At 47.4% G+C, this 16,298-nt stretch overlaps 1 protein-coding gene across 1 annotated transcript in view; it reads left to right on the top strand.

Annotated features, from left to right (window-relative positions):
• The window catches only part of LOC310635341 (uncharacterized protein), an 11,411-nt gene extending 2,816 nt beyond the window's left edge, over nucleotides 1-8,595 (top strand). Inside the window, exons 3-4 of the mRNA XM_083354171.1 lie at nucleotides 3,062-3,185; nucleotides 5,680-8,595. Of these exons, the coding sequence (XP_083210297.1) occupies nucleotides 3,062-3,185; nucleotides 5,680-6,986 (1,431 nt within the window). The 3' untranslated portion in view covers nucleotides 6,987-8,595. The remainder of the gene's footprint in view (nucleotides 1-3,061; nucleotides 3,186-5,679) is intronic.
• The last annotated feature ends 7,703 nt before the right edge of the window (nucleotides 8,596-16,298 follow it).

Here is a 16,298-nt window from a genome sequence, read left to right on the forward strand (position 1 = left end):
CAATAAAGGAGAATATCTGTAGGTCAGGGACGAAGTGAGGGGTCCTTGGTGCTCTCAGGGCTTGTTTGTTTTCTTGCAGACGTTTCGTGACCCCAAACTAGGTAACACCGTCACTGACAGGGCAAGGCACATCAGAATATAAACCGAGAGTAAAGCCCACTTCTAAGCAGCACTGATGACGTTACCTAGTTTGGGTAATGAAACACCTGCAAGAAAACAAGCAAGCTCAGAGAGCATCAGAGAATCCCTCCTGGTTCAAATGTTAGGTAAGTGGATTGACTCACCTTACTCCAAATTCTCACCATTCAGCTCGACATAAACAATACATATATAATAATAATAATAATAATAATAATAATAATAATAATAATAATAATAATAATAATAATAATAATATAAAAATAATAAAAATAATAATAATAATAAAGTTGGAAGGGACTTTGGAGGTCATCTAGTCCAACCCCCTGCTAAGGCAGGAAACCCTATACCATTTCAGACAAATGGCTGTCCAGTCTCTTCTTAAAAACTTCCAGTGTTGGAGCATTCACCACCTCTGGAGGCAGGTTGTTCCAGTGGTTAATTGTTCTAACTGTCAGGAAGTTTCTCCTTAGTTCTAGGTTGCTTCTCTCCTTGACTAGTTTCCATCCGTTGCTTCTTGTCCTGCTTTCAGGTGCTTTGGAGAATAGCTTGACTCCCTCTTCTTCGTGGTAGCCCCTGAGATATTGGAACACTGCTATCCTGTCACCCCTCACCCTTCTCTTCGTTAAACTACACATACCCAATTCCAGCAACCTTTCCCTATATACTGCTCAAAAAAATAAAGGGAACAGAAAATAAGGCATCCTACTATTAAATACAGTACATTGTGCTGTTTAAGTGTTCCCTTTATTTTTTTGAGCAGTATATATTTGTTCTTGTTGTTGTGGTTAGCTGCGAAGTCGTGTCCGACCCATCGTGACCCTATGGACAATGTTCCTCCAGGCCTTCCTGTCCTCTACCATCTTCTGGAGTCCCTTTAAGCTCAGGCCTACTGCTTCAGTGATTCCATCCAGCCACCTCATTCTCTGTCGTCCCCTTCTTCTATTTCCCTCAATCTTTCCCAGCATTAGGCTCTTCTCCAGTGAGTCCTTCCTTCTCATTAGGTGGCCAAAGTATTTGAGTTTCAGCTTCAGGATCTGGCCTTCTAAAGAGCAGTCAGGGTTGATCTCTAGGACTGACCGGTTTGATCACCTTGCAGTCCAAGGGAGTCGCAGGAGTCTTCTCCAGCACCATAGTTCAAAGGCCTCAATTCTTTGGCGCTCAGCCTTTTTTATGGTCCAGCTTTCAGTGCCATATATTGCAACTAGGACTGAACGGTTTGATCGCCTTTTTTTTATTTATACACACACACACACACACACACACTGCAAAAGAGACAATCAACAAGCCAAAAAAAGTAGCAAAAAGACCAAAGCACCTCCCTATCAGAAACCAGCACCCATATGAGCATTGATTAATTACAAGATTAACAAGATTTGCCAAGAGGCTCTATTTACCCAGCACAAGCCTTAACAATCCCTGACTGAGTTATCTAATTCTTGTTTCTTTGCTCGTTCCCAACTATGTGGGCTTGATAAATCCTTTCCTCTGCTATGGTGGGTTATTTTTTTTAATTTTTTAATTTTTTGACGTAGCTCTTTATAATTTCCTGGTTATAATGGGATTCATGCTTTCCTACCCAAACGTGAGTCAGATTTGACAATGCTGGTTTTTGCAGTTTAGAAGTTCAGAGTTTACGGTCCAAAATAGACCAAAATATCTTGGAGAAAGCAATGGTATAAATCTCAGCACGTGCAGAGGGACTGGGCTGTGCGTAAGAGTGCAGACTGAAACATTTTATTTCTATTTTAGGAATGTTCACGCCAGCAATGTAGGCAGTCCTTGGACTTACAACGGTTCATTTTAGTGACCATGTTCAAAGTTGCAACAAAAAATGTGACCTTTGACCATTTTTTCCACAATTATGACTGTTGCAGGATCCCCATGGTCACGTGATCCAAACTCATACTCTCGACAATTGACTCACATTTATGACGGTTGCAGTGTCCAACCATTCATCTAGGCAAATACTTGAAGTTACAGTGGCTCCGGGGGGGGGGGGGAATAACTTAGGACCACTTTCACACTTTAACAATCATTGCAGCATCTCCATGGTCACATGATCAAAATTCAGATGGTTGGCAGCTGACTCATATCTTATGTCCGGGGGGTGGGGGTGGGGGGGGTTATGTGACAATCCCCTTTTTGCGACCTTCTGACAAGCCAACGGGGAAGCCAGATTTGCTGAACCACTGTGTCACTAACTTAACAACTGTCGCCGGAAAGGATGCAAAAGGGGGCAGAAACGCACTTAACAAATGTCTCACTTAGCAACAGAAATGTTGTGGTCATTAAGCTGAGGACAGCCCAGTGTCTCTGCCATTTCATTCTTAAACTTTTAACAGTCAGACCTCACTCGGAAGGGAGAGACAACCTCAGGAGGTTGAGTTAATTCAAGGTGTTTAGGGAACCTAAGCTCCACTGTTGTAAATCGTGGCTTAGTCCGTGGTGGCGAAACTATAGCACGCGTGCCACAGGTGGCACGCAGAGCCCTCTCTGGGCACGCGGGCCGTCGCCCCAGTCCTAGGTCTTCAGCTGGGTTTTATAAAACCTTTTCGCTTTAGGCCTCCGCCGCCGTGTGCAAAAAAAAAAAGTTCAATCAATCAATCAATTTCAACTTCTCACGGAAAAAAAAAGATCTCGCATAGTTGGAATTGATTGATTGAACTCTTGAGTCCCACCCAGTCTGCCGTTACCACCGCAATCACGTCCACCCAATGGGCCACGCCCACCCAATGGGCCACACCCGGCACCCAATGATACATAAGTGGGTTTTGGGTTGCAGTTTGGGCACTCGGTCTCTAAAAGGTTCCCCATCACTGGCTTAGCTAGAGGTGAAGTCTACCAGCCATGATCAGAACAAACTGTAACTCAGACGTCTGTGAAAATTATGCTCGCACTAAAACTTTGTTACTGTTTGCAGGTTTCCTGTCCGGGAGAAGAAGTCACTGCTATTCATTCTGCTAAATCAGAGGAGGTCCCATCTGAAGCAGTGAACAGCCATCTCTCTGCTGAGGAAGAGAGTGACGAAGAAGCCGGTTATTTGGGTAAGGTCTTGTCCTCTCCCTCCCCTCCCCCCATTTTTACTCTTTCCAGCCCCGAAGAACGTTACAAAGAAATCACAGGTAGTCCTCACCTTAAAACCATTCGTTTAGTGACCGTTCAAAGTCACAGTGGCACTGAAAAAAGTGACACGACCCTTTTTTCACCCCTAAGGACCATTGCGGAATCCCCACGGTCCCGAGATCAAAATTTAAAGGCTTGGCAACTGGCATGTGTTTATGACGGTTGCGGTGCCTCAGGGTCATGTAATCACCCTTTGGTGACCTTTTTTTTGGGAGCCGGGGGGGGGGGAGAACAGATTTCTGATCCCCCTGGGATCCCCAGTCCTGCAGCATAACCAGATCCTGAGGGCCTTGCGAATAACCACAAAGGATGTGACCGATCTTATTTCAGGGGAAAGGTTGTTCCATAAGGCAGGGGGCTGCAGCAGAGAAGGCACACCTCCTGGGACCTATCAAATGTAGGGCCTAGGCCAGGGGTCTGCAACCTTGACAACTTTTAAAACTTGTGGCTGAGGAATTCTGGGAGCTAAAGTCCACAAGTCTTAAAAGTTGTCACGTTTGCAGACCCCTGGCCTAGCTGATGGTATCTGCAGCGTGCCTTCTTTCCATGACCTAATGGAGCGGGCTGACATAACTGGGAAGAAATGGTCCCTCCGATAGCATCTCCCTTAGAAAGTTGAATGTGTTTGGTCCTTAGGGATGCAGTGTTTCTAGCTAAGTTATGACGCCATATTTATTCTGTCACTATTCAATAAGCAGCCTGATGTCAGGCCCCAAGAACCAAGAATGACCCTTGGAGTTACTTCTGAGTAGCTTCTCTATTGTCGTTCACCAACCGACAGAATCTTGCCAGACTCAAGCAACTATCAGCATAACTATAGCTATATAATCTGTGAACTGCTAGGGAGTGGCCGTCTTAGCCCTTTTCCTGCCTATCCGACATTCCAAGGTCTGCTGCCTCATTGTCCTCTGGGTAGCAGCCCCTCTATCCTGGGACTCCAGGTCACATTCTACCACATCAGATTATGTCAGTGTCAACTCTGCAACGAACCTGGCTGAAGCCATCTTGCTCGTTTTCGGTTGCCACAAAATTGGAGCGTGGGGGGATAATGGGGAGTTTTATGCTAGTCAAAACAATTCTGTCCCATGGGAACCAAGGTCATTTCTGTTCGTTAGACTGGGGGCTGAGCCTAATATGAGAAAGTCCACCAAACTATTCTGTTGGGAAACGAAGTTGATCGCCATAGTTTCTGGGGTGGGAAGTTTAACTTTGTAATACAGTACTGTTATTTTTTTGGGAGGGAAATTTAGTCTTGGTTTCACTTTTAACCATGCCGCTGCTTTGTAGCCAATAAACATGTTATTAGAGGAAAACTCAAGCCTCGGAGTTCTCCTTTAATTGGTCTCATCTATCGGAACCATGACAGTCAGCCCCACGAGATCAGGGCTTTTCAACCTTTTCACCCATTGTACCACTTTTAGGATATGGCAACATCCAAGTACCACCAGTCGCCTAGCAAGGTGTCAAAAACTTGATGACCAAAAAAAAAAGGAAAAAAGTGATGAAGTACAGGTAGTCTTCGATTTACAACAGTTCACTTAGTGACTGTTCAAAGTTACAATTGCACTGAAAAAAGTGCCCCTCAAGCAAGCCACAGCCGAGCAAGACACCTGCCTGCCTGCCTGGCGGCGCTCTTACTCCTGTCCGAGGTTTTCATTGTTGTGAGAATTTCTGTTGAGGATTGGCAGCGGGGGTGGGGTGGGGTCTGTTTGTTTTTTATTCTCCCCCCCCCGCATCTGCTGGGTAATTGCAGCAGGTTTTGGTCACTTCACATGACCCTGGGACACTGTGACCATCATAAATATGAATCTGTTGCCAAGTATCTGAATGTAAATCACAAGACCCTGGAGATGCTGCAACATTCCAGCTGATCGGCGCTTCTTCTGGGCTCAGAAGCGCCAGGATCAGCGCCGAGCTCCAGCTGGAGCCTGGCGCTTCCGCTGAGCCCTGACAGCCCTGCAGCTCCAGCCGTCTCTCGCTCAGACTTGTGCGGTGCTGCCACAGGGTCAGCTCATTCCCCTCCCCCGCTACCACTATTCTAGGATGGTCGCATACCACCTGCCAGGTGCCAATGTACCACAGGTGGTACCCATACCACTGGTTGAAAAGCCCTGCACTAGATAGACCAGATCAGGAAATCAACGCCACAGCAAGGCTAAGACTAAAATTATTGAGACAGGCTATAATAACTGAATCTTGTTAAGTCTGTTTGTCCCGCACCTTCCCTCTCCTCTTATCGTCCTCTGAATTAGGAAGGTCCTTGTCTGAGCTGCTTCTGAATGTCATCTGGATGTTCTCTAGACTTCAAAAATGTTTTAGTTCCCTTTGCTTTTAGGTAACCTCTGTTGCATTTCTCCATCAAGGTCATTTCCCCTACACTCTTACTAGTCACGATTCTCCTATTTGTACCTCCAGGCAATGACCAAGGTTACGAAAACACGGAGGAGACCTTTCCCTTTGAAAGACGCCCGCAAGTCGGCATCAGTGGATTGTCCTTGGCAAGACTCAATGGGAAGTTATATCAGGTCTGCGGACTGGAAGAGATGGCAGGGAGTGAGCCTCGCCGAGAAATCCAGCAGGAAAACCCGTCAGGGATCCCAGCTTTTTTTCACGAGGGAAGTTTGCGAGAAAACACCTTCCCGCGGGGAGGCCAGAAGGGAAAGAGAAAGAATCCAGGTCCCCCCAGCTGGGGGACGGTTCTGAACCACGGTTTTGAGTTTCCTCCCAACCGGAAAGTGCAGAAACTCTACACGTGCACCTACTGCGGGAAGATCTCTAATAACAGTGCGCACATGATCATCCACGAGAGGACCCACACGGGCGAGAAGCCGTACAAGTGCTCAGAATGTGGGAAATGCTTCAGCACAAACTGCAACCTGATGAAGCACACCCGGGTGCACACGGGGGAGAAGCCATACCAGTGTCCCGAGTGCGGCAGGAGCTTCAGCGACAAGGCCTCGCTCATCGTGCACGAGAGGACCCACACAGGGGAGAAGCCCTACGAGTGCCCCATGTGTGGCAAAAGCTTCACCTCAAGCTCCAACCTCATCACGCACAAGCGGGTGCACACCGGGGAGAAGCCATACAAGTGCTCCGAATGCGGGCAGAGTTTCGTTCACCGGCCGCAGTTGGTTATCCACATTCGGACGCACACCGGAGAGAAGCCCTACGAGTGTCCCGAGTGTGGGAAAAGCTTCAACCAGAAAGCCGATCTCATCATCCACAGGCGCATCCACACCGGGGAGAAGCCCTACGAGTGTCCCGAGTGCGGGAAAAGCTTCATCTCGAGCTCTTACCTTCGGAAGCACGAGCGGCTGCACACGGGGAAGAAAGCGCAAGCCGGCGAGGAAAGCCACCAATGCAGCTACTGCAGGAAGAGCTTCATAAGCCGATCCAAGCTCCTCATCCACGAGAGGACCCACACGGGAGAGAAGCCGTTCGAGTGCGCCGACTGCGGGAAGAGCTTCAGCACCAGCTCTAACCTGGTCAACCACAAGAGGGTTCACACGGGCGAGAAGCCGTACCAGTGCTCGGATTGTGGGCAGAAATTCAGCACGAACTCCAACCTTGTCAATCACCGGCGGGTCCACACGGGAGAAAAGCCGTACAAGTGCTCTGACTGCGGGCAGGATTTTGGTCATAAAGCTTCTCTCCGAAGGCACAAGAGGATTCACTCCAGAGAAGCACCCAGATGCCTGCTTGGAACGGGGGCAAAATGTTAAAGCCTAAACTTGTGGCCACGTGGAAAGCTGCTTGGGCAGCTTCTTAGTAAGTTTAGAAACCATTGAGAAATATTCCTTGATAAGGAAGCACCATTCAAAACGTGGTTAGCAACACTATTGTAGTGGAATGTAGTCTGGAGCCCCATAAGGGGGGGGCTGCTTCCCAAAGGGTAAAGAGGCAGCAGAGCTTGGAATTACTGGCAGGTAGGAAGAGGGCTAAGACGGCCCCTCCCTAGCAGTTTGCAGAATAGGGGTAGTCCTCAATTTATAACCATTCGTTTAGCGATCGTTCAAAGTTACAACGGTGACATGACCTTTTTTTTTTTACTCTGACGGCCATTGCATCCCCATGGTCACGTGATCCGAATTCAGCTGACTCATATTTATGACGGTTGCAGGGTCCCCGGATCATGTGATGCCCTTTTGTGACCTCCCGACGAGCAAAGTCAACGGGGAAGCCCAGATTCACTTTACAACCGGGTTACTAAGTTAACTGCGGTATGTTAAGGACCTGCCTCAATCCCTCTTCCCGAGAAAAGGAGAACTCCTAGAACAGCTTCACTCCAAAAGGAACTTTTATTAGGAGAAGTTGACAGCAGGCACAAAAAGGCAGGATCTGAGAGTTTCCCTCATGAATCAATAGGTGAAAAGGGTCAATGGCAAACCCCTCCCCAAATAATCCAACCGGCCAGTTCAAATGGCCCAATCCCCAGTGTAAATCCACTGTGAGAATGGGATTTATAAATAAATAAGTTCAATAAATAAATTGATAAGGTGCCGTTCCTAATGCTGTTAGATGGTTAGGTCTTCACGCCTCTTCTTCTGCAGCTAGAGATAAGCCCGATGGCTGGAGGCACATTCCATTCTTACCCCAGGCCGACATCAAGGGAAATAGATCAAAGAGCAGGCAGACGGAGAAACAGTGGAGAGGATACATTGTAGCGCCCATAGCTCCCCCCTCCCCCCAGGATCATAGCAGAACCCGCCTGAGTAAAGAAATCACCCGGGTCCCAGCAACCGGGTTCAGACACAGCGATTAACTTAACAGATGTGGCAGAATTCATTTAACAACTGTCTAGCTTAGCAATGGTACATTTGAGCTCAACTATGGTCGTAGGTCAAGGACCCCCCGTATATCTACAGTTACGCAAATACAGGTAGTCCTCCTTACAACAGTTCACTTAATGAGCGAAGTTACAACGGCCCTGGAAAAGGTGACGTATGACCATTTTTCACACTTATGACGATTGCAGCATCGCTGGGGTCAGGTAATTTACACTCAAGATGCTTGACAGCCAACTCACATTTATGACAGGCTTCTGCATCCCGCAGTGACGGGATCCCCTTTTGTGACCTTCTGACAAGCCAAGTCAATGGGGAAAGCCCGATTCATTTAAAAATCGGGTTACTAATTTTAAGAACTGCAACGATTCACTTCACAAAGTGGGCGAGGAAAGTCGTAACCTGGGGCAAAAACTCACTTAACAATTTTTTCACTTAACAGCATAAATTTTGGGCTCAGTTGAGGTCGTAAATCGAGGACTACCTGTAGTAGCTTTAATCTAGCAAGTTTCTGCTCCGTAGGTGAACAACAATAAAGAAACCTTCAGAATTAACACCCTGTGTTGTTGTGGGGCCTGGCATCAATTAAGCACACACACACACCCCTCCTGTGACTCCAGGCAATGTTCCATCCCAAGTATATACCGTGTTTTCCTGAAAGAAAGCCCTACCCCAAAACTAAGCCCTAGCTCAATTTTGGGGGTTGGGCCTAATGCAGACATGTCAAACCCGCGATGTCACATGACGTCACGCAACATATCAGAGCCTTTTCACCATTGCCGGCAATGGGATGGGCGTGGCTTCCGGATGACACAACCGGCCCATGGGCTGGCAGTTTGAGACCCCCGGCCTAATATAAGCCCTAGTTTTGGGGTGAGGCGTTCGCCTAAAAAGTTACGGCAGGGATGGGGATGGAGTTGTCCCATGCACCCTGCACCTACTTACCAGGCCTCTCCTTGCTGGCCCACTTTTGTGGCGTCCTCCGACCTGCATTTTGCAGTCGGAGGCCTTTCCGGCAAGGCCTCTGCAGCCGAGAACCGAGCCATGCTGTAAGGACTCACCTCAGCTAACCAGCCAAGAAAGCAGAACTCTTGAAACAGGCATTGTCTCAAAAGGAAGCTGTTATTAGGGGTCAGTGACCATAGGGAAGTCAAGGCGAGATCGGGGGAAAATCCCACTTGAACAACATAATGAAACCAGCAATATTCCTCCTCCCGGCAAAGTCATAATGTCCATTTGAAATCCAGCCAATCCGGTCTGTGGCATGCCAGAAACCGGCCCACGCAAACAAGTGAAGCCCCATCTGCGGGATGTAAGCAGCATGCCAAACCGTGCCCCCTCTGGTCCATGGGAAAAAAACTCCACGGAACCGGTCCCTGGTGTCGAAAAGGTTGGGAGCATAGCTGCCTCGGGAATTCTGGGAGTTGAAGTCCACGAGTCATAAAAGAGCCAAGGTTACCTACCCCTGACCTAAACCAAGCTACCATTCCCTTTCAAGGAACTGCAAGTGGAGCTGAAGGTTACAAGCCAGCAATGGATTCCCGCCTTTCAATTCTTTCCAATGGAGACTCAGATAAACAGAAAGCTTCTCAAATAACTTGTGACCCTCTAGATCAGAGGTCCCCAAACCTTTGGGCACCAGGGACCGGTTCCGTGGAGAAAGATTTTCCCAAGGACCGGAGGGTGCATGGTTTTGTGTGCTGCCTGCAACCCATAGATGGGGCTTTGCTTGTTTCTGCGGACCGGTTGTTGACATGCCGTGGCCCGGTAGTGGTCCATGGACCGGGGGTTGGGGACCCCTGCTTTAGATCAGAGCTTCTTAACCTTAGCAACTGTAAGACGTCTGGACTTCAAATCCCAGCATTCCAGCTTGGGAATTCTGGGAGACAGTGGCCAAGCTTGTGAAACACAGATCCACATAAGCCTGATTCAGTTTGAGACCCCCTGAAACCATCAAAAGTTGTTTAAAAATATATAATAGCAGGTAGCAGGTAAGTGCTCTTCATCTTTTTACAAAAACTGGAATATTAAAATGTATCCTTGTTCTATTAATAATTATGAGGGCCTGCCAAAAAACAACAACAAAACCCTCCGGTTACTGGTATTTCCAGCCTCTTGTGGGATAAAAGGATGTAGGAAGCTAGTGAAGAAACAGCAAGGAAATTTGTATATCAAAACCATACACACATAAAAGAAGAAGCTCTCCATGACCATGACAAATTGTAGTGAGGAACACTTTGCACCTTGGGGTTTTCTGCTGACACTTTCAAAAATATAGCTAAATACTTATTTTGTGTCATTGCCTTAGAAAATATAGCCAAATAAATTAGGACCCGGAATTTAATATTTTCATTTTGGATGGGGGAGAGGAGACTAGAAATTCAAAATAATGGTCCATTCCCCCCTCCCCCAATGGCATAATGTTTTAGATGTCTTCTCATTTATTTGTTAAATTCCATACAGTATTCTCCAAGATGAGTGAAAATAATAATAATAATGGAGGCTTCAGGAACAATACCTAAAGAACTTCCTTGATATCTGGAAATATTGCATTTATCATACTTAAACACCCTAATTTTACAAGAAACTATCTTGCTTGGAGCTGCCTATACTCTTAATAACTTTTAGGTCCTTGGTTAGGATTTGAATTATTAAATGTCCACTAATCTTAGTCTGTGAATCTAACTGTAAATCACTCACACATTAACAATAATTTCAAAAGGCGAACAATTTGTATTCTGTGTCTGTGCCTATGTTGCATGACTTTGTACAATTCTAGGCAGCTCACAAGGGACAAAACATAGATAAAAGATAACAAGCACCATGAATTAAGGGGTCTCACCCTCCTTCTCCCAAAGCCCGGGTGAAGACCCTGCTAGGTCGTTTTCCACCCTAAATGACAAAAAGGTTTCAATGCATTAAGATGACTTTGTGCATACCTAATTTAGGGTTGAACATGCATCTAGTCCTCAGTTATGTGGGAACATACTTCCCATCATCCTTGGTTACTGGCCTTTTTGACTGTGTTGGAATCCATAACAGCTGAAATGTTTAAGTAGGCTGCTAGCTGGACCTGACTTTTGCCCACTCAAGATAATCGGGTGTTGGCTAGAGGTCACAAGAAAGAAATGCTAAATTGAAGCCTGAGACTTCACTGAACTGCTGTTACCTTCTTTTCCCTTTAATCTCAGAGACTTGAAGGAGTTAAAATGACAGAGCTCAGCTTCCTAGATGGAGCCAGAATCCCCCCCATCCCTCCAAAGCTGAAACTGAATTCCTCTTCCTGTCCCTCCTCCTGGATGGCTGATTTGAAAGGAGGGACCACCTTTTGCTGCTGCTGAGTTGGGGGTGAATATTTTGTGCATTTTACACTGCAGATTTGCAAGACTGCAACCCAGCTGTGGAAGCGAGTTGAGGAAAAAGATGAGGGAAAGGTCTGAGAGAAAAGGCCATCAGGTGGGAACGTGTGGCTCATAAAAGCAGCGGCACCAAATAAGAGGCATTGGGGAGGGGGATTTTATAAAGATCCTGTAAAACAGATACGATCCACTTCTCTCTCCCCCCTCCTTTTTGTATAGGACGATGCAAGAAAAAATGTTGAAGGAAGTAGGAAAAGGGGAAAACTATTTTAAAAAATGGCAATGCAGATTTTTTTTTAATAACCCAAACTCAACATCTTGCTGCAACTGAGAAATGTTTTGTGCAATGCATTCAGCACGCGTGCCAGGCTGGGGAATTCTGGGAGTTGAAGTCCACAAGTCATAAAAGGGCCAAGTTTGAAGACCCCTGATTTAAATGTTCCTGTTGTGATGGGTTTCTGTGTTGTTACACGGTGGCTCAGTGGGTTAGGATGCTGAGCTTTGTTGATCAGAAGGTCGGCAGTTTGGCGGGTCAAATCCTGAGTGCTGTGTAACAGGGTGAGCGCCTGTTACTCGTCCCAGCTTCTGCCAACCTAGCAGTTCGAAAGCACGTAAAAATGCAAGTAGAAAAATAGGGACCACTACGGTGGGAAGGTAACAGCGTTCCATGCCGGCCACATGACCACGGAGACGTCCTCGGACAAGTGCTGGCTCTTTGGCTTTGAAACGGAGATGAGCACTGGCCCCTAGAGTTGGAAACGACTAGCACACATGTGTGGGGGAACCTTTACCTTTACCTTACCCAAATAAAAACCCTTATTACCTAATTCAGGGTAATTTACCCAGGTTTGGGAAGCAGTGGCTTAAATGGAACATGTGGCTTTTTCACCAGAAACTCTGGCCTTCATCTTGACTGTGTCCTGTTTAAATCTTCATTCAGTTATCCTTACTTTGCTTTCAGATGCCAGGACCTTTGTGCAACATGCCTGCCAAAAGCCCAGTCTCAGAGCAGTTGCTGTCTGATGAGACAGAGAAGGGGCCGCTAGCCAGGGGTGGCAAAGAAAAGGATGATCAGGAAACGTCGTTAGGTAGGTTGGTACCACTATGTCTCTAATCCTAATGGTCACCTTAGCGTTCCAACTGCCTTTGGTTATGTATCTTAAGATTCCTTGGCCAGGCATGGTCCCGTACAGGTAAGCGAGAAGATGCTGTCCTTCTCTGGGATGGAAAAGGCATTTCCCAAGATCTTGGGGAAACGGTGAAAGATGTGGCTGGATCTTGACATTCTGACTGAATCGGAAGAATGATGAAAAATTGTCACAGCCTGTCAGCCCTTCAAAGTAAGCCAGGTCAGGAAACAAACTCCACAGGGACCATGGAACATTACTGGGATAGACTAGACTTTTCCTCCTACTCTAGTGCAGAGTTTCTCACTCTTGACAACTTGAAGATGTGTGGACTTCAGTTCCCAGAATTCCCCAGCCAGTTATGCTCCCATCATCTATGTTGAGATAGAATAGAACAGAATAGAGCTGGAAGGGACCTTGGAGGTCTTCTAGTCCAGCCCCCTGCTCAAACAGGAGAACTTATACCATCTCAGACAGTTGATTGTCTAGTCTCTTCTTGAAAATCTCCAGTGATGGAGCACCCACGATTTCTGGAGGCAAGCTGTTCCACTGGTTGATTGTCCTCACTGTCAGGGAGTTTCTCCTTAATTCCAGGTTGCTTCTCTCTTTGATCAGTTTCCACCCATTGTTTCTTGTCCTTCCCTCTGGTGCTGTGGTGAACAACCTGGCCCCCTCTTCCTTGTGGCAGCCCCTCAGATACTGGAATACTGCTATCATGTCTTCCCTATTTCTTCTTGTTTCAAAATCATCTCCATGACTCTCCATGACCACTGAAATGGGCCTCACATGTCGTCCTCCCGAAGATGCAAATTTCCATGTTTTTGTTTCCAGCTACCCTTGAGTCAGTCTTGATACCAGCCTTGTAGTTTTCTTAGCAATATTTTCAAAGTGGTGTACAATTGCCTCCTTTCTAGGGCTGAGAGAGAATGACTGGCACAAGGTCACCCAACTGGCTTTGTGCCGAAAGTGAGACTTGAACTCTTGGTTTCCCAAGAGTTTCTAACTGGTGCCTTTAACCCTCTTAAAATTTTACTCTTGACATGTATTGTAAACCTGAGAATCGTTTTGATAGACATAGAAGATTTTGAAAATTAAACTTGGCCTTCCAAAATTAGATTTCCCTTCCGGCAAAAACTTTTACCCTTTTTATTATGGATAAAAATCAAAGAAGTGGGGTTTTTTTTTGACAGTACTTAATGGGAAAAGAACTGGGTGATTTTCCTCTTTCACTTTAATGAATCATGTGTTCCTAAACTTGGTGAATTGCACAGTTAGAGTTTTGAAACTGGCATCTTATCTTCTTCTCTTAATAAAGCATAAGATTACGGTTATAACCCTAACTTGGTAACGATGGATTCTCCATGCTATTGGGTCGTGACTCATAAGTCTCTGTCGATCCCTGCAGGTAACAATGACATCGAGGCAAAAGATGATGGAATCCTTGAGCAGCAAACATTTTTAGCCAAAGGGACAATCTTCCCATTCCATGACGAGAAAGAAGCCGAGCCTGGAAATCAGCCAGAACTACAGAGGTTCGGAGAAGACCATCCAAAGAAGACCCCGCTTTGCCGAGAAGGTGATGGAAACATGGGCAAAGAAAGCCACATCCAGAATAAAAGCAACAGGAAATGCACAGAGTGTGGACACCTTTGTGAGGTTGACGACCTTCCTGCCAATCAGAAAACGGACCCGGAAGAATTTTACATCTGTCCCCAGTGTGGGAAGACCTTCAAGAACGGAGCGCCCCTAGCCTCCAACCAGGGAACTGCGGCCAGGGCCAAACCCTATCCGTGCTCCGAGTGCAGCAAAAGCTTTGGCACCACGGCAGCCCTCCTGAAGCACCAAGCCACCCACACGGGGGAGAAGCCCTACGCCTGCTCCGAGTGTGGGAAGTGCTTCACGACCAGCTCCAACCTGATCTACCACAACATCGTCCACACAGGGGAGAAGCCACACAAGTGTGCTGACTGTGGCAAAGGCTTCCACTGGAAGTCGTCCCTGATTACCCACGAGAGGACTCACACGGGCGAGAAGCCGTACGAGTGTCACGAGTGCGGCAGGAGCTTCAGCGACAAGGCCTCGCTCATTGTGCACGAGAGGACTCACACAGGGGAGAAGCCCTACGAGTGCCCCATGTGTGGCAAAAGCTTCACCTCAAGCTCCAACCTCATCACACACAAGTGGGTGCACACCGAGGAGAAGCCCTACAAGTGCTCCGAATGTGGGCAGAGTTTCATTCACTGGCCGCAGTTGGTTATCCACATTCGGACGCACACCGGAGAGAAGCCCTACGAGTGTCCTGAGTGTGGGAAAAGCTTCAATCAGAAAGCCGATCTCATCATCCACAGGCGTATCCACACCGGGGAGAAGCCCTACGAGTGTCCCGAGTGCGGGAAAAGCTTCATCTCGAGCTCTTACCTTCGGAAGCACGAGCGGCTGCACACGGGGAAGAAAGTGCAAGCCGGCGAGGAAAGCCACCAATGCAGCTACTGCAGGAAGAGCTTCATAAGCCGATCCAAGCTCCTCATCCACGAGAGGACCCACACGGGAGAGAAGCCGTTCGAGTGCACCGACTGCGGGAAGAACTTCAGCACCAGCTCTAACCTGGTCAACGACAAGAGGGTTCACAAGGGCGAGAAGCCATACCAGTGCTCGGATTGTGGGCAGAAATTCAGCATGAACTCCAACCTCGTCAATCACCGGCGGGTCCACACGGGAGAAAAGCCGTACAAGTGCTCCGACTGCGGGCAGGACTTTGGTCATAAAGCTTCTCTCCGAAGGCACAAGAGGATTCACTCCAGAGAAGCTGCCAGATGCCTGCTTGGAACGGGGGCAAAATGTTAAAGCCTAAACTTGTGACCACGTGGAAAGCTGCCTTATGCTACAGTAGACCCTCGGCCCTTTGCGTCGGCGTCACTGGGAAGAAGCCCTTAGTGGGCAGGTGTCAGTCACTGCCCTACCTGGAGAGATCAAACAGGATTTGCTACATGACGAGCCTGTCTTAGGCCTCTGATCCGGGATCCGTCAGCTGCGTTTCCAAAGGCTATTGGAAAACCCCAGCAGGAGAAGGCAGGAGCCACAGTCTCTAAGCTGTATTTCTCCTGCACATACTTACTTGGAGAGAAATTCAGTGGGGCTCTACTAAGCCCCCAATTTTATTGCAGGAGTCCCAGAAAACACCAAGTCCAGCAAAGGACTTCAGGGTTTTTCTAACGCTCATGTACTACTCAGATGGTCCACCAAGAGCAGGGGATCTTCAAACTTGGCCTTTTTATGACTTGTGGACTTCAATTCCCAGAATTCCTCAGCCAGGCAGCGCCTGGCTGAGGAAGTCTGGGAGTTGAAGTCCACAAGTCATAAAAGGGCCAAGTCTAAAGGCCGCTGACCAAGAGATTTACGCCTCTCCTGGTCTATTACACTGAATAGCGACTAGTTAGAATTTATTTTACAATTGGGATCTAGATTCCTTCAGGGGTTGAAAGTGCTGGGGGGCTTGGGCAGCTTCTTAGGAAGTTTAGAAACCATTGAGAAATCTTCCTTGATAAGGAAGCACCATTCAAAACGTGGTTAGCAACACTATTGTAGTGGAATGTAGTCTGGAGCCCCATAAGGGGGGGGCTGCTTCCCAGAGGGTAAAGAGGCAGAAGAGCTTGGAATTACTGGCAGGCAGGAAGAGGGCTAAGACGGCCCCTCCCTAGCAGTTTGCAGAATAGGGGTAGTCCTCAATTTATAACCATTTGTTTAGCGATCGTTCAAAGTTACAA

Source organism: Vipera ursinii, assembly GCF_947247035.1.
Source record: "Vipera ursinii genome assembly, chromosome: 2".
Classification (NCBI taxonomy): Eukaryota; Metazoa; Chordata; class Lepidosauria; order Squamata; family Viperidae; genus Vipera; species Vipera ursinii.